We start from the raw sequence: 18,800 nt of genomic DNA, 5'->3' as shown, positions 1-18,800 counted from the left end.
GATATTTTTAAGGCTTTGTTCTTGACGCAACTGAGCTTTGTTTATATTCCCTGTCACAGATTTGCCACCTGGATATACCTATCCAGAAATCAACATGGGATACAGGAACGGCCCCACCGCTCAAGATGTGCAGCTTGCAGAGCCCGCGGATCTCGAGGATGTTCAGACCCGACCTGTTGAACACACTCCTCCAGCTCTTTCCAGTTTGGGAGATTGCCATGCAATGGTGAGGCCTCTCCAAGAGCCTCAAGAGCCAACGATGGAAGTCGAGGCCACATGCCCAGTCGAGGACCCGCCCGAGGGTGTGTTTGTGCAAGGGGACGACGTGGAGATGAGATGCTGTGAACCCGTAGAGGCTAATCTGGAAAAGGAGCGCGTCGAGATCATTTGCACACCTGTTGAAGTTTCAGACTGCGAAGTAGGACCTACCCTGTCGTCTGAGGAAGCAATCCGTCAAGAAGAGCCAACTGTGACCTTTGAGGAGGAAGTGGGTGAAGATATTCTTCAGTCTTCGAGTCTAGAGACACTAAAGGAACAGGGACCTCCTTTACCACAACAACCATGCGTCTCTGATTGTTCACCAAACGCCATCGTCCAAGCAGAGGTCGCTGTGGTTGATGAGGAAGATCACAAGGAAATCTGTGCAATGGTTGAATCTCCAACATGCTCCCAGTCGAGTTACTGGAGTCTGGAGCTCCTGATTGCGGCAGCTTTCTGTGGAGACTGTCCTCCTCCCTCTCCTCCCGTCTCCTACCAATCCCAGGGATCCTGTGTCCCGCTGAACTCCTCCTGTCACGGCATGGAGCTGCTCAGTGAACTGGCGGATCTCGAACTGCAACGCTGCAATAAAACTCCAGGTATGTTTGCTGTGAGAACCTGTTTAGAAATTACCAGTCAAACCAAAGTTTATTCAGACACCTTCAACGTTTCTCACATTATCAGAGTTTATTCGCTATAGTTTAGAAAATGGTACTAAAATATGACTCAGAATCAGTTGATATTTCACTGGTTTTGTCCGTCCTTCTGTTAGACTGTCTCACAGATGAATTATGTTGAATATCTGTCAGCTGTTAAATTTAACTACACAATTAGATAATACCAGTTTAGATCAACCAGTTACCAAGCAATGCTTCATTTTGTTCAGTCTTTGTGTAAATATAGCAATTAAAGAAAAAACACTTCAGCAAAAAAAGTGAAAATTTGAAAAAAGTGAAAAAAAAAAAGAATAATTTGTGGTCCCAAATTTGTATAAATGTTACTGGTAGTCACTGAATAAAGAGTTTTTGGGAATAATACGTCACAGTTTACTTTATTTGCTATACTCACTTGCATAAATGAACTATAGTGTCCTGCACACACTAGTGAAAAAATATCCAAAATTATATCTGGTGTCTGAATCATTTTTGGTTTGACTGTACATTTCACTGATCCAAGGCACTGGATTTGCTTGGATGAAAACCCTGTTTCACTTCGTCCTAAAGAGTACATGTATGTGTCGTTCTGCAAACAGTGTTTTTGGTCACTAAACAGGACACATTTGTGAAAAGGGTTTGGTAATCACAGAAGCAGTTAGTGTTTTGACTTCAGAGCATTGGCTAGGCTAATTAACCATTAACCTCTTGTTCTTTAAAGCTTCCAGTGTAAAATGGTGATTGTTAGAGCAGTTCATTTAAGATCAACTTCCTTGTCACGAGCTGCAATTAAAACTGTGAATATGATGTTTACTTTTTATTGATTTTTAAGTTCTGTTTGTTCTCTGTTGAACTAGTAGATTTTGTTAAAAGCATTTGTTGAAACGCATCACATAATTGTCTTAGCTATCTGAACGAGGAACGCCTTGATCCTGTGATATTTTATAGAGCAATCTACAACGGTTTCATGCAGAACAATTTGATATTTGTAAATCAAAACATGAATTAACCCTTCATTTCAGCCTTTCCTACATTGTCTAGCTAATTCCTCAACAATATTCCACAGTATGGCGGCCATAATAGAGTCAAACCAAAATGTATTCAGAGACCTTCAACGTTTCTCACATTATCAGAGTTTATTCGCTATAGTTTAGAAAATGGTACTAAAATATGACTCAGATCAGTTGATATTTCACTGGTTTTGTCCGTCCTCCTGTTAGACTGTCTCACAGATGAATTATGTTGAATATCTGTCAGCTGTTAAATTTAACTACACAATTAGATAATACCAGTTTAGATCAACCGATTACCAAGCAATGCTTCATTTTGTTCAGTCTGTGTGTAAAAAGAGCATGAGTTATTAAAGAAAAAACACTTCAGCAAAACATGATCAGGTCAAAGTGTCTGAATCATTTTTAGTCCCAAATTAGTATAAATGTTACTGGTAGTCACTGTATGAAGAGTTTCTGGGTGTAATATGTCACAGTTTACTTTATTTGCTATACTCACTTACATAAATGAACTATAGTGTCCTGCACACACTAGTGAAAAATATAAAAAAATGATATCTGGTTAATTTTTGGTTGGATTTATTGTTATTGTGTTATTTTTCTTCATTAATAGGAGAAGATCAGTGGATTTTGGACCTGCAGAGTCTGGCCACTTTGGCAGCAGCTCGTGCTCTTGAGTTGGGCTCTCAGGATCGCGGCGCCACAGATGTTGAGATGCAGTTTCCGGCTAGAAGATCGCTCAACTTGCGCAGAAAATGCAGCTGGACGCCTCGCCATGAGCCAGTAACACACCCTTGTTTTGTCCTCTCATGTACATGTTTTTCATGTAGCTCATAATATCTGTTAATATTATGTTACATATGCTCAGTTTTTTATATACTGAATCTAACATATATGTTTTCTGCATCCTACTTTACTTGCATTCTTTCTCTTTATTCCTTTTTTTTGTGTCACAAGGACTGTAACAATCTAAAATTTCCACAAAGTTTTAACTAGAGATGAACCGATATGAAGATTTTGGCCGATATCGATAATTCTTATTTCAAAGCCGATAACCGATATATTAGCCGATAAATCTAAATCCAAATTCAAATTTTGTATAATTTTTGAGAGCCTGATTACAAAAAACTAAAGTCACACCATTAAAAGCCATGTCCCAAACACACAATTATAATGTTATATTATAATAACTTATTATAATTTTATGTAGCCGATATGACGGTGTTGCACTGAACCGTATTTTCCTTTTTTTTAAGTGATTCCAATCATATTTCATGCAATTCAAATCCATCATGTTGAACAGTGCGCATCTGAAGCGTCTCAGCTGAAGGAAATAATACATTATTTATCGGCTTTAATATATCGGCCAAATTTTCTTATCAGGCCGATAACGATAACATTAAAAATGAACATATATCGTCCGATACCGATATGGTGGCCGATATATCGTGCATCTCTAGTTTTGACTCAGGGCTAGAACCAAAAGTCTGTCCAGGAGCCACTAACCAGCAACTAAGGGAAGTGTGCCTGTGTTCCTGTAGGTGTGTCCGGTGAAAGGTGCCATGGACAGTATGGATGGGCCGGAGCTGGAGATGCGGGTGAGGCTGGCAGAGCTGCAACAGCGGTACAAAGAGAAGCAGAAAGAACTGGCCAAACTCCAGAGAAAGCATGATCACCAGTAAGCCTGACATAACCAAAAACTCATAATATTGACCTTGCTTAAAGGTGATCCGTGTAATTTTTTCGATTATTGTCGGTAACACTTTACAATAAGGTTCATTAGTTAACATTAGTTAATGTATTAACTAAAATGAACTAACAATGAGGAATACATTTGTTACCGTATTTAACAATTTTTGTTAATGTTAGTTCATAAAAATCCAGCTGTTCGATGTTTGTTCATGTTAGTTCACAGTGCATTAACTAACAAATGCAACCTTTGATTTTAATAATGTATTGGTAAATGTTGAAATTAATATTAACTAAGATTAATAAATGCTGAAGAATTGTTAATTCTTAGTTCATGTTAACTAAAGTAGTTAACTAATGTTAACTAATGAACTGTATTGTAAAGTGTGACTAATTTGCCGTATCCCAGTTTACATGCAGATTACTGTGCAAACACTCATAGGCATAGGGCTGCACGATTAATTGTTTCAATCACGATACCGATATTTGCCTCTCTCGATTATTTCTTTTTTTAAAATAATCATCGAGATATTTGCCCTCTTGTTATTTATCCTGAACATGCTTTTTTATTTTTTTTTACATTTGCGTTATCTTGCATTGGTAACAAGTCCCCACTAGCGTTGATGTTTGCGGTTGCCAGATGTAAATAGCTTAAATCCCCCAAACAGAGCTTTTCAATCAAACCTTCAGCGATTTATTTGGAAAAAATCTAAACGTGGATCTCCACCATATTGGTTGGGATTATGTTTGCAGAATTAAATGAAGAATAATTTTGAATTATTGGAAATAATGAGGAGTTTCACTGTTTTACCACTTTTCATGACGTGAATCGGTTGAAAACGACAGCCAAGTCAACAAGTAGGCCATCGTTCTTCGCAGTACGAATTTGCAGAGCGATCTGGATCTGTAGTTTGTCTCATTTGCAATCGAATTGTGTCGCTTAGAAGATCTAATGTGAAGACGCATGACAAATCGCTTATCAAAATCATGCAATATGTATTGACTTGCCATCTGATGAAGTTATCATAGTTGGTTAAGTGAACATTTTGGGGGAAGTGTAGGTTGGTAAAAATGCACTAAATGTCCGTTAGGTCAACCGCTTTTGATAATTATGCAATAATTTATACATAACGTTAACTGTCTTATGTCTGATTAGTTATCGCGATTATAATTTTGAGCAAAATAATCGTGATTATCAGTTTAACGATTATCGTGCAGCCCTGCATAGGCGCTTCTGGTTGGCCTAGTGATAGTTATGAGACTCAATAACCCTAAGACCATTCCATGCTGAAAATATTCAAAGGGTCATTATTTTCGCAATAACATTTTGACACTAGTGGCAAAAAGTTCATCATGTTTTCCTTCAGGAAAGAGGAGACTCCTCGCAGTCCTGCACGGCGAGGCCCTGGTAGACCACGCAAGCGTAAATCAGTCCCTGGTCTTGGCTCCGGGACCCCCAGTGAACCTCAGAAACGAGTGAAGTGAGTAACTCCTGTTAGCATGCCTCTCTCACACACAGCAGAGGATGAACCCCACCAAATCAACACGACCCAGCAGGCGACGACTCGAACCATAAACTCATCTGACCTCAGTGAGGACGTCCAGTTACGCTTTATCTTTCCTAATCAGGACTGGGCCTGAATTGCTTTACACGCGTTTGGCAGCAATAGCTGTCTCCTTTCGAAGGTTTCACTGTATGTTTGCATGATTCAGGCTTATAGACACGATCTTAAAGGTGCATTGTGTAATATTTAGGAGGATCTGTTGACAGAAATGCAATATCATGTACATAACTATGTTTTCAGTGGGGTATAAAGACCTTACATAATGAACCGTTATGTTTTTATGACCTTAGAATTGAGCCGTTTCTCTCTACACACACCGCGGGTCCCCTTACATCGACATGTTTCTACAGTGGCCCTAAAGGGACAAACGCGTTTCGTCACTATGTTGTTATTTGTGTAAAGAAGCTATAGCTAAAGTCAGTGAATAAATCACTGACACAATGATTAACAGGTAACAATAATATTCGCAATAACAAATCAGTTTACTGAATAATTAAGTAAACCTAATTTCTTAATTTGTCTTTGTAAAGAAACTTCATTGCTGAACTGGCTACTCTCTGCTGTCTCAGACGACGACATCACTTCCTGTCGGCCACTGTAACTTCTGTTGGGTGCAATTCGCAACCTCACCACTAGATGCCGCTAAAAATTACACACTGCCCCTTTAAATCTCTGTACATACACTATGTGTGTGTGTGTGTGTGTGTGTGTGTGTGTGTGTGTGTGTGTGTGTCAATGAACTTTGTAATGAGAGCACTGTGAATTCTCCCCTAATCTATTTCACTGCCGGGAATGTGACAGATTCCTGTCGTTTAGCACTCGGGTCAGCGCCGGCCGGTTCACCATGACACGCATACTTACACTGCAGTTAATTAATGTGTGTCTGGGTATGCTAATTTGTATTTATGAATATAAGCTGGCAACTGCTTTCTGTCTTAGGCATTTTTCAATTTAATGTGTAATTACATATGGAATTGCTATTAATGACCAACACATAATACGTGTATTATCTTGTGGAGCTGTTTAGAATTACTTACTAATATTGTAATTTAACTTAATGAACATGTAATAAGCAACACTCCCCAAAGATCTACCATGGTAAGTTAGATCAGATTACCATAAATCTGTAAAACAATTGGGTAACACTTTATTTTACAGTGTCATTGTTACATAGGTTACATGTAGTTTCTATAGTAATGACTATTAATTAGGCATAATTACATGAAACTAACCCTCAACCAAACCCTAATCCTAACCCTTTAGTAAAGGGTTACACTTTATTTCAAGGTGTCATTGTTACAGTGTAATTATATATTTAAGTACTGAGTAATATTAAGCAATTACATGTATTTACTATAGGATTAGGGTTTGGTTGAGGGTTAGTTGGATGTAATTATGCCTAATTTACTGTTATTACTACGGTAAGTACATGTAACATATTGTATGTAACAATGGCACTGTAAAATAGTGTTACCAAATAAAGTGTTACCAATAATTGTTGTTACTATAATAACCCTTGCAAAAAATACTTTCGCCACAGTAATTTAATACATTATGCTTCTAATTGATTGCCATATTCAGGCAGAATTGTGGTTTTTTTTTTTTTTTTTTTTTTTTTTTTTTTATAGCGCTTTCATATGTACTACTGTACACCCAAAGCGCTTTACAATCATATCAGGGGTCTCTCCTCAACCACCACCAGTGTGCAGCATCCACTTGGATGATGCGACGGCAGCCACAGTACAACGGCGCCAGTGCGCTCACCACACACCAGCTGTAAGTGGAGAGAGGAGAGAGAGTGATAGAGCCAATTCAATGTATAAGGGGATTATTAGGAGGCCATGATTGGTAAGGGCCAATGGGTGGAATTGGGTTTGATAGTTACTTGACAAGCTCAGTGAGTTGAGGAACTAATTTAATACCAAACTTTATCAATAATAATAGTTTAATCTAATTCAAAAACGACTGCATGTTTGATATATGTGCGCTAAGCATTTTTATTACACCATGTATCCAGTTTCATCCAGTTTTAGCTTAGCATGCTGCTAACGCCATCTCCATTGAGTCGAGTCTCCCATGTGTTTCTCGTGAAGTGTGTTGTTTCCAGTGCTAAGCTTTCCAAATCAGTCACTTCTGAGCTTCTGCGTGAGTTGGTGCGCTGCCGATGTAGATTTTGGTAGCAGAACTGTGGAGTTTGTATTGACTACAGTCAGGATGAGTGATCGCACTGTGTTCCTCGATGCCTGCGGAGGATCTGTCAATGTTTAGAGGTTTGAAGAGGGTTATTGACACTCCAAACACCCCCTAAAACCTCCTCCTATCTCTCTCTCTCATTGTGTTCTCTGTCATGTCACCTCGTCTCAGTTTCCGCTCGCCCGCCTCTGCCCTCGTGCCAACCAGCCGCTTCAATGTGAGTCCACATGACAGTGACACCCAGGGCACTGTGTGTGTGTTTGTCTACTGTATATAAAAGAGGGCAGTGTGTCTAGCAGTGTTTAACAGGCTAGCAGTCTGATCTTCACTGTGTTAAACATCACACTAGATTTTCTTCTTTCGAGCTTGAGGCGGTGCTGCATACTTTACTCTCCGGCAGAAAACACTTTTAGTACAAAATGTTGTTTATGTACAGTGATATTATTTAAATATTATTTATTAATTTCGTTGGTCGGGATGGCTGGCTGATATGATTGTCATTAGATACGTTTCATTCCACCTATTTTAATGCGCTTTTTAGGATATCGCATGAAAAAACTGTTGGATAGAAACACCAAGATGCGCTTAAATTCTGAAAATGCGCATAAAAAACATATGTGCTCAATTGAGTCTTATTTATTTATTTATGTTTTGCTGTTGAGCTTGAAGTCTGCTATTCTTTAATATTGAGAGCGATTTTTAGAACTATATCTCTATCGTCCTTGGTGTGAACGGGCCTCAAATCTCTATTCGTACCCTCCGTGGTGCACAAACCTCTGTTGGGAATCACTGGTTAAGTGGAATCAGATTCAGAGCCTGAATCCTTAAAGTCCTTTCAATCCTCATAGCTAATTGTGCTGTTTTGGTTTGTTGTATGATAGTATATGTTGTCATTACAGTGTGACACTGCATTGCATAATGAGATGCTATTAGCAGACGTTCAGTGTTTTCTCTGGTGCATGTGACGCCATGCTAAGACATTGTCATTTGCTGCTTTTCATTTGGCCTCTTGTGATTGAGGGCAGTGGGTCAGTATAACTCTAGCTCACATCCTGTGTGTGTGTCTGACATTGTGTCTGTGCTTCAAATCCCTTACACTGTGTGTGTGTGTTCGAGAGAGCTCTGTTTAATTAGCCGCCTTGAGCGCGCACCAAGGGGAGGGTCCGTGTCATGTTGTGTTTGTCAGTTCGTTGCGCGGTGCGGTCTACCTCACGGGGAAACAACACACACTCCGTTGCTGCCTCTGTCCCCTTGCCTGTCAATCACACAAACACCAGCATATACACACTCTATTCTTGTGTGCGCACACACACACACACTAGTATATTAGCGTCAGTAGACACAGATGCACTCCCAGCACAAAACGCAGCTGATCTGATTTCGTCCCGCTAGGAAAGATAAATCGCAAGAGATCTCTTTAATTTCCCAAGACACCAATGAGTTCAAATGAAGATCAAATGGAGACTTTGACTTTTCCTGGGGAAAAAGACCCCGGTAATTTCTTGAGTTTGAGAAGAGATCTAAACGATGTCCCAAAGTGAGTTCAGCATCGGATATATCTCAACATGGACTTAATAATTTCTCATCAAATTCTGTAGAGACCGAATTATCCCAGCAATGCTTTGTGATACTCTCACTCTTAAGGTCCTTCCACACTGAGTCCGATATTTTTTTCTATGCGTTTTTTCGTATTCGTTATCCTAAAAATTCCTAAAACACAGAAACCTTGCACACTGAGTCCGATGCGTATTAATGAATCCGTTGCGAATCGCAGAACAATACAAAATGGAGTCTCCAAGCAAGTGAGGATGATTTTGTTTTCGTCTCTTCTTAAAAAGAGAAAAATAAAGAGGAAATATTGGGTCCATCCAATCCTGAGATTGCGTAGAGAGGAAGGAGAGTTCGCTGCAGGATTATCCCGAGAGATACAAAGTTTACTTCAGGATGTCATTGGCTCAGTTTGATGCAATACTGGAGCCACATATTAAACCAAGACCACCAATTTCTGTGAACCAATTGATCCCGAAGAGTTCTGGATTTTGGCGTTCGCTTGTACGGTGGCTCTGAATTGTCAAAAAAACTCTCAAAACGCTTGCTACAGATGTGAAAAATGCAGAAAATCGAACCCAATGCGAATTCTTTAATGGCGGAAGAAAGTTTCGTAGGCAGTGTGTTAACGTGATTGACACAACGTGCGGTCGTATTTGTTTTGGACAAGAATTTGCAAAAAAATGCGGAAAATCGAACCCGATGCAAGTTTTTTAATGACGGAAGAAAGTTTCGTATTTCGTAGGTCGTATTTGTTTTTTAACGTGCGAAAATTTCGGACGAGAATTTGCAAGGACCTTTACACCGTGTGCTAGTATGCTCAGTCGTGTGTCCAAGTTTCCATTGACGAGATTACGTCGTCTGTTTGCACTCACAAGATTTTACACCAATGCAGTGCATGTTCACACCAAGGACATTCACAATAACGATAACTAGTTTTGATGATCGTCATAATTCTGTAACAATGGGAAAGTCCAAACCTCAACTATGGCGATAACGAGGAATGATGTTCTTGGAATCACTTTCAGAACGATTTTAACAGCCAATCTGAATCCACTCGACTCAAAAGAGCTCAACCTTTTAAAACAGCCAACGACTTATAATAGCACACTTATAATAAACAGAACATTTCCGTCAGTTGGTATGGATGCTAACGTAGTTATCTTTATAGTCACTGTTCTTGGTGTGAGGCAGAGTTGATGCTTAAATGAAACACAACTGAGATCTCCATTATGTCTCCTGAGCTTTTAAAACAGCAACCTCCCCCATAACCTTCCCTCTGGGATTACATAAGCAGAAGCACATTACAGCAAACAAAATCTCAATTAGGTTTGCAGCCTCTCCAGAGATGTCTAACAGCGATTAAACGGCTCGTGTGAGTGACGGCACACTAGCGCTCGGCTCTTTTGCTGGAGGACGGAGGGGAATCTTTTGTCCTGTGTGCCGTCGGTCTTGCGTTCGGTCTGTCGGGCAGGTTTCCAGGGAAATTCAAGGGCATTCGCTCCAAGCCTACGTTCAGTGCCTCGCTGATATGGAAATACAACTGCAAGGGCTCTGATATTCACAGAGAACAATAGCGTCAAACATGCAGTGCCCTCAAATGGCTCGCTCTGTCTTTTCAAAGCAAACGGCCCCTTTTTGTAGCAGGAATCTCCCCTGATAATTCACACTGGGCTTTTTTTATCCGGCAACTGCCCGTGAACAGTGGCGGGGATGGCTGTCTGATCACAGTTCCTCAAGCGTTGAGGTGTGGAAACAATGCTTTTTTTCTTCTTCACTGTTTCAATACTCATCAGACGAAGAGCAGGCAGCGATTTGTTCTGATCTCTTCTTGTTTCCTCATTTCACACCGACACTGCCTGAGCTATAGGGGCGTTTCAAGTCATGAATGACTCTGAGTATTGGTGACCCTGGACCACAAAACCAGTCACATGGGTAAATTTTTTGAAATTGAGATTTAGACATTATCTGAAAGCTGAATAAATAAGCTTTCCACTGATGTATGGTTTGTTAGGATAGGACAATATTTGGCCGAGATACAACTATTATGAAGATCTGGAATCTAAATCTAAACATTGAGAAAATCTCCTTTAAAGTTGTCCATTTATGTTGGTGATTGTGCTGCATTCACTCACAAAAATATATGTTTTATATATTTACGTTAGGAAATTTACAAAATATCTTCATGGAACATGATCTTTACTTAATTAGGATGATTTTTGGCATAAAAGAAAAATCTATAATTTTAACCCATACAATGTATTGTTGGCTATTGCCACAAATATAGCCGTGCGACTCGTGACTGGTTTTGTGATCCAGGGTCACATTTTAAGTGAACAAATCGCTCTGTCTTGTATTTTTTTGTTTGTTTGCTGAAGTCTCCTGTGAAGCACCTGACTTCAAAACTGATTATAGCACACGCACACAGCGATATAATGTGCTTTCTGAAGGAGAATCTAATTGGTTGGACCTGCTGAGCAAATACACCCATCACTGAATGAGACTGTTTGCTGAACGAATTGGGACATTTTTGTGGCCGAGGATCTTTTGATTGAACGATAGAGGCCATGAATTATTAATTCGGGCTACGTTCAGACTGTGAGTCCAAATCCAATTTCTGTGCATTTCCGAAGTTGAAATCCGATCAGAATTAGCTAATGTGAACAGCATGAAATGCGTTTTTTTTTTTTATTTTTTTTTTACAAATCCGTTTCTAGCTACATCCATATTTAGTTTGAAATCCTATTCAAATCGCATTTCTGGAAACCCGTTTCAGTCTGACCGCTCTGATCGTATTTCGCGATCAGTTTTACTAAATGATAATAAGACTTGATTTGGTCAAAAAACACTTTTGAACAAATATACTGAGTGAATGATTCAATGACACAAAAAGACACTGCGGTAATGATGTAATGAATGTGAATAAATGGATTACGGGAAGAATCAAAATATCCAGCGCTACTGAGCGGCGCTGTCTGTAACGGGCTCTTCTGTTGTTTGATTGACAGGTTGGTGGGGGCGGGGCTAAGTCCACTAGCAGAGGAGCATCGGGGAGGTGGAGACTCTCAGAAGAAGAAGAAAAAACTGTCCAATCGAGGGTTTGGCCGTCTCAGCTCTTCACAGGTCAGTCCTCGAAACATGAGCGTCTTTGTCCTTTCTTCTCTTGCTCCCATAGGATTGATTTGGAGATGTGAACCAGGGTTTGAGATTAACACCCGCCAAATGCGGGTAAAAATCAACTGTGTCGGGTAACGCTGTCACATCACGAGAGAATTTGCCGTGTTACTTATTATGTTTACTTACTTTGCTGGGGAAGTTCGTGTAAGCCAAATCTGCCAGATTTAGCACAAATACTCGTGAGTCCTCATGATATATTAAAGACAGCGTATTGCGCAGAATCTGCTCATATCTGGCTTACTTGAACACACACGTCACTACGCAACAGATAATGGCTCGCTTGTTCATTTGCATTGAAGCAATAGCGAAGATTAAGCATTTGGTGAACAGAAAAGACATTATTATTTTCCAACATCCTATATTTGTTTGATGTTTTTTGTACTGTATTGATCCGTCCACTTAAAACACATTTATGGTGAAAAGGATGAAAGAGGAAGAGAGGAGATGCTTTTGTTTGAATAAGAAATTAAGCAGCCAAATTGGCCTGTGTGATTTTTAGGGATCAGTAGTAGCCCAGAACAAGTCTTGATGTTGGTCTCAAAATGTCTACCTCTCTTATTGCTCTCTCTTAGATGAAGTCACAGTGTTATAGGAAGAATAGCACCCTTGATCAACAAATAACTCATCTCAAGCAGAAGGTCTCCGGTGGACGACACACATCCGGAGCCACTTCCAGGGACCCAGAGTTTTCCTTGTCCTCCAAGTATAGTAACTCTAAGAGAGATTCCTCACAGCTGGGCGGAGCCAACGAGTCCGAGAGCCTGAGTGATACAGGTGAAACACATCTTCAGTGATGGCCCTGTGTCGTATCATGTGTCATGTGGCTTTAACAGACAAAGATTATGTAACTATGAAGAACAAAATTTCACCATCCCAGAATATCAGGATAACATTTCAAAAAGAGAAGTCAGTACAATCTACATTTGTATTGTAATTTTTTTTTAGTCATTCAGAATTTACAGCTTTGACAAATTTTGGCCGATACCGATAACCGATAATTCTTTATATTTGAAAGCCGATAACCGATATATTGGTCGATAAATCTAAATCCAAATTTTTATATAATTTTTGAGAGCCTGCTTACAAAAACAAAAGTCTCACCATTAATATCCATGTCCCAAACACACAATTATAATGTTTATAATTAATTCTATGTTAATTTTATGTAGCCGATATGACAGACTTGTGTTGCATTGAACCGTATTTTCCTTTTTCGAAGCGTTTCCAATCATATTTCAAGCAATTCAAAACCATCATGTTGAACAGTGTGCATCTGAAGAGTCTCAGCTGAAGGAAATAACACATTATTTATCGACCATTATTTAAAAATTAACATATATCGGCCGATACCGATATGGTGACCGATATATTGTGCCCTACTTGTAATCATCTTAAAAATGCAACATCACTCCATAAGAGGCCAAAAGTGATGAAGTCTATCTGTCAGAATAACCAAAATGCACACTCTTAGTATTGAAACTTTCTGCCTTAATCATGGACTTTTGCAAATTGCAGTGCAATCAATGACATGTTTTGTTTTCAGATATAGTATAAAGTTGTGTATTCATGGAGGTGGTTGTGTGTTGCGCTCTTTCCCAGCCACGAGTGGGGACAGCGGGACACAGGAGTGCTGGAAGAGGCACGAGCCTGTGACGGTGAAGAGGGAAAGGAAGAAAAGTCCTGGATCAGCAGCTTGTGTGCCAGGGTCCAGGATCCCGCAGGCCAGGGGACCGGGAGTGGACGAGGACGGAGAGACGTCTCCGCTGGAGAGCGAGTCCTCTGAGCAAGGTGAGAGTCTGCCGGTCTGTCTCATCTTGGAAAAGTAAGAAAAGCTTAGGCTCTGTTTACACACAGATGTGTTTTGGTCAATCAGATCACAAGTGGATGAGGGAGACACAGTCCCATTTACACCTGGTGTTTTATTCCGTCTCTTTTGTCCACTTTCAAACACTTCTGTCCTGATTTCTTCGAGGGGAGGGTCGAATTTACATATGAACGCTTCCAGAGACGACGGAAAAACACACGGAGAGCATCAGCTTTAGTTTCTGCTCTGACAGACACAAGACCAGCCGAACGCTGTGAGTGTGTGTTAGAAATCAGGAATGATGAGAGAACATTGTGCTTGATATGATTTCATCTTCAAAACAAACTTGGGTCTTCAGCTGTCAAAGTTTAAACCCCGTCTGGCTAGAGCTCTTCTCATAATGTTCACGCATGAGATCAGTAGACGGAGAGAAGACGATCTTTTGTGGCTGTTCAAACATATTCGACCACATGAGCGTTTACACTACGAAAGCAATCCTATCAGAAGTGTTTTCAACTCCCTCTGTAAGTGTTGAAAAGTGGACAAGCTCAAATTATTTCAGACCTCGTTTACACCTGTATTTAGCGTCGTCCACATGTGATCCGATCGACCAAAACGCAAATCTTTCAAATGTTTCACAATTATTCAACACTCAGTCTGTGTGTCACCATCTGTCTCTCTTTTTCTCTTTCTCTCTCACACAAATGCAGTTCATCTCTTGAGTATTTCTAAATTGAGTGCATGTGCTCTCAGTGAGATAAGTTGGTAGTAAGCGAGAGATGTGTGTTTGTGTACGTGGGGAATGCATTTATATGTGTGTTAGTCTTGTACTTTTTGTGTGGTCTACTTTGTTTGGTCCACTTAGAGAGGAAGACCAACATTTAAAGCAACCAAATAAATCTAAATGTGTGATTTATGTGAAATAGTTAATACCACAATAATAGCCTGGCATGGAAAAGCCTAGATTCTCGAACAGTTACAAAAATGTAATGAAGTTTTAGGAAAATGTGTGCAGACTATGTGATCATAATTTCTGTCAGTAAACGTTTTAAATATCAATTACTTCGCTGATGGAAATCCAGCAGAATATGAAGTCGTCCTCATGGATGTCTAGTTCGCTTGCTACTTCAGCGCCTCAGAAACCCTGACAGCAACACTGTAACTCCTTATTTCATATGGTGTACGAATGTTTGCACGGGAACATTTCCAAATTAGATCAAGATGTAGTTGCACTGCAACCATTTCTTTATAGTGATTCCAATATATCATGTTTGGATATTTATAAATATTGAAGTCAGATGTGAACCGCCAAACTGAAATGCCATTTTCACGAAACAGAGGAAGACGAGGAGGAAGGCAGTTACGCCAGCGAGGAGGGCCACGAGATCAAGGTCTCGGCGTTGAGGGATCTCTCGGTCACAGGCCCGTCCCCTTTCTCTGTGGTCAAACTGGAAGCCAATCAGAAGGCGAAGATTAAGCGGGAACGACAAGAACTTTATGGTAAAGGCCATCAAAAAGCCCAGTGATACACACACCTCAGCGGTGTTTTTGATTTCACTTTATTTTGATGGTCCCTTTAACACATGCTACTAACTTTGTCTACTAACTTTCATTAGAGTATTGGTAGAGTATTGGTAGAGTATTGGTAGAGTATTGGTAGAGTATTGGTAGAGTATTGGTAGAGTATTGGTAGAGTATTGGTAGAGTATTGGTAGAGTATTGGTAGAGTATTGGTAGAGTATTGGTAGACTTGGTAGGGTTAGGGTTAGAAGTAGTTGACATGTTGCAAAGTTACTTATAGTCAGTTGAATGTCTTTTAGGGGAGCATAACAATAAAGAGTTAGCCGATAGTAAGCAGAGAGTTTACTAATACTCTAATGAGAGATAGTTGACATGTAGTTGGAGAGTTAAGCCACGTTTCCACCGAAATTACCTGGAACAATTTGTCACAGGAACTTTTTTTTCCCCCAGACCTGTTGCTGTCTGCGTTCCCACCGCTGTCCGTGTACCGTGAAGATTAGGCAAATTAGTCCGGTGACATAGGACCGCGCGCTAGTTTACAGTTCCCGCTGGATTTCATCCTCTGAATTCTTAATGAAATCTGAACCTCGTCATCGGCCCATCGGTCGTATTTTTTTAAACTCCATTGTTGATTCGAATAGCAAACAACTGTTACTGCACACACCGCAACAGACTTTTAAAAAATGGTGGTTGTAAGAAAATGCTACGTGGAGTCAGCCAATCAAAATGCGGCATGAACTCGACCAATCAGCTTGTTCAGCGCCCAAGACCAACCCCTGAAAGTTCCTGAACTTTGAAAAAAGTACTACCTTGCGAACAGGGACTTTGGGAGGGGGAAATAGTTACCCAGAACTTAATTTAGACCCTAAACACACTGAATACCAGCCCGAAGTTGTCACCTTCATTTATATAGCACTTTTAACAATGACTGTTTCAAAGCAGCTTTACAGTGATAATAGTAAATTACAGTAACAGAGATTGTTTTGGCTTTACAGCAGCTCTAGAATAAAGTTATTGTCCAGCTAAAGTTAGTTTTGATTGATTCACTTCCGTCGCAAAGATCTTTAGTTATTAACTTAGGGGCCGCTAACACAACACCGTTCTAACAGAAAACTCTTAAGTTCTCTCTGTGCAAACTTTAAAAACGTGAACCCGTGAGAACGCTGACGGCGTGTACATGCGTATTGCGAGTTCAGTCTATAGGTATGCGTGTTTGAATATATATGTGCGCAGGCGTGTAGTCCTTCCCTACAAATCAACCCTCAACAAACTACTTGTCTGGCCTTAAAATGTATAATACCGATTTTTTTGTCGCGTCTGCATTGCCACGTGAACCGGAATCATCCCGACAACGCTTTATCTGTAGAGGACTTCACAGGGGAGAGACTAGTTGACACTTCAGGACTGCGTTGTCATCACATCCAGGCGCAGGTCCTTCATCAGGTCTGGATACGGCCTGGATCCGGCGGACTGCGGTAAACCTCAGGATAAACAGAGACTAATATTCTTCTAGACGCCATTCTTCTTATTGTGTAACGAGTACATTAGGATTTATGGGAAGTGTTCCCGGTTCCAAAGCCCCTAGTTCCTGGGAAAAGTTCCTGCGGTGGAAACGTGGCTTTACTTGCGGTCAACAGAATGTTCAAAAGGGACCATCAAAATAAAGTGTTACCATGTTTGTTTTTTTAATTCTAACTCTTTCTATTTCTTGAAACCCATTCAGGATCTCAGTTTCGTGCCGTGACAGAAGGGGACGTGAAGGTGAAGCGACGGGCCCCCTGTCGACCCGTGCCCGTCCCCAAACCTCTCGGGGTCAGGAGGAGGCCAGGGAGGCCCAGACTGCAGGACAAACACTGGCCGGGTCACTACAGAAAGACTGGCGGCCTTCTCTCGTTTCCCAGCAGCAGCGAAAGGTTGAAGAGAGCCACGAGGAAGAGCTCCGTGCTCAGAGCGACGGTGAGCAGCGACGACAGGGCTTTTGTTTGCACACTTATGCATCTCACAGATCTTCAGCTCGTTTAAACAAACATGGGTTACACTGTATTTTAAGGTGTCATTGTTACAGTGTAATTATTTATTTAAGTACTGAGTAATATTAATCAACAACATGTACTTACTATAGGGTTAGGGTAGGATTCGGGTTTAGTTGAGAGTTAGTTGTATGTAATTATGCATAATTTACTGTTATTACTATGGTAAGTATTTGAATGTAGCAACGACACTGTAAATAAAGTGTAACCAAAAAAAACTATAAAGAACAGTTTAGATTCAAGCATTTTATTTCTTAACGCATTGCAGAGCTATTCAGCTGTCAAGCATATAAATTCAATTGATTTTAATAACTTTAAGGCACTTGAAATATGCGCCTATCTCTAGGAAATGTATCGCATCAGTAATAGGTCAGATAATCCAAATTAGGTTACACTTTATTTTAAGGTGTCATTGTTACAGTGTAATTATAGATTTAAGTATTATTAATTATTATCATGTACTACTATAGGGTTAGGGTAGGATTTTTGAGAGTTAGTTGCATGTAATTATGCATAATTTACTGTTATTACTATGGTAAGTACATATTTCATATAATGAAATTTCATAGTTTTAAAGACTTGACTTGTTCTGGGGAAAATACTGATTATAAACAAATAGGTGTTTTCAGAGTTGCTGCACACAATTGAACTCTGCAACTAATCTTTGAAGTTCTGGTTATTGTAGAGGAGAAGTTTCCTGTCGGGCGAGGGCCAGTCTGCAGACAGCGATGATAACAGCAGTACCCGCAGAACCAGGCTTCGAGAGGTAAGCATACAAACGCACAGCTTTCACGCTTGTTGGTACATTTAACACTTGTCTTCTCTTGCTGAGTAAGATGTAACTTCATGTAAAGGTGATGTTCACACGCTCTGACATGCGAGGAGAGTTTTCGCTGAGCGTGGAGAATGAGCGACTCAGTGCCTGTGCTGTTGGTGTGTTTCAGTCGAAGGGTCGAGCGGTCAGCCGTCTGATGGAGAGTTTCGCGGCGGACGAGGGCTTCCACCTGGGGGAGGACAGTAGCTTCTCTGAGGAGGACGAGGAGAGGAAGAAGGGGGCGTCAAATGGCAGATTTGCTCCAGGTTTGAACCCTCTGTTTAATAAAACTTCCATTAAGAAATGGATACTTGTGTTCAACTTAAAGGATTAGTAATTAGTGATTTCCTGATAATTTACTCTCCCCCACGTCATCCAAGATGTTCTTGTCTTTCTTTCTTCAGTGGAAAACAAATGAAGGTTTTTGAGGAAAACATTCCAGGATTTTTCTCCATATAATGGACTTCAATGGGGTCCAACGGGTTGAAGGTCCAAATGTGAGTTTCAGTGCAGCTTCAAAGTCTCGACACGATCCCAG

At 40.3% G+C, this 18,800-nt stretch overlaps 1 protein-coding gene across 1 annotated transcript in view; it reads left to right on the top strand.

Annotated features, from left to right (window-relative positions):
• bahcc1a (BAH domain and coiled-coil containing 1a) overlaps positions 1-18,800 on the top strand; it is a 125,746-nt gene that overhangs the window by 91,399 nt on the left and 15,547 nt on the right. Inside the window, exons 11-21 of the mRNA XM_079885228.1 lie at positions 60-857; positions 2,535-2,704; positions 3,463-3,599; positions 4,978-5,091; positions 11,925-12,039; positions 12,666-12,867; positions 13,693-13,881; positions 15,236-15,397; positions 17,142-17,374; positions 18,134-18,214; positions 18,393-18,528. Coding sequence (XP_079741354.1) covers positions 60-857; positions 2,535-2,704; positions 3,463-3,599; positions 4,978-5,091; positions 11,925-12,039; positions 12,666-12,867; positions 13,693-13,881; positions 15,236-15,397; positions 17,142-17,374; positions 18,134-18,214; positions 18,393-18,528 — 2,337 coding nt within the window. The remainder of the gene's footprint in view (positions 1-59; positions 858-2,534; positions 2,705-3,462; positions 3,600-4,977; positions 5,092-11,924; positions 12,040-12,665; positions 12,868-13,692; positions 13,882-15,235; positions 15,398-17,141; positions 17,375-18,133; positions 18,215-18,392; positions 18,529-18,800) is intronic.

This window comes from Squalius cephalus (assembly GCF_949319135.1).
Source record: "Squalius cephalus genome assembly, chromosome: 1".
NCBI classification, from domain to species: Eukaryota; Metazoa; Chordata; class Actinopteri; order Cypriniformes; family Leuciscidae; genus Squalius; species Squalius cephalus.
Note: the sequence above shows the minus strand (reverse complement) of the source record. Positions and strands in the feature narration are given on the sequence as shown.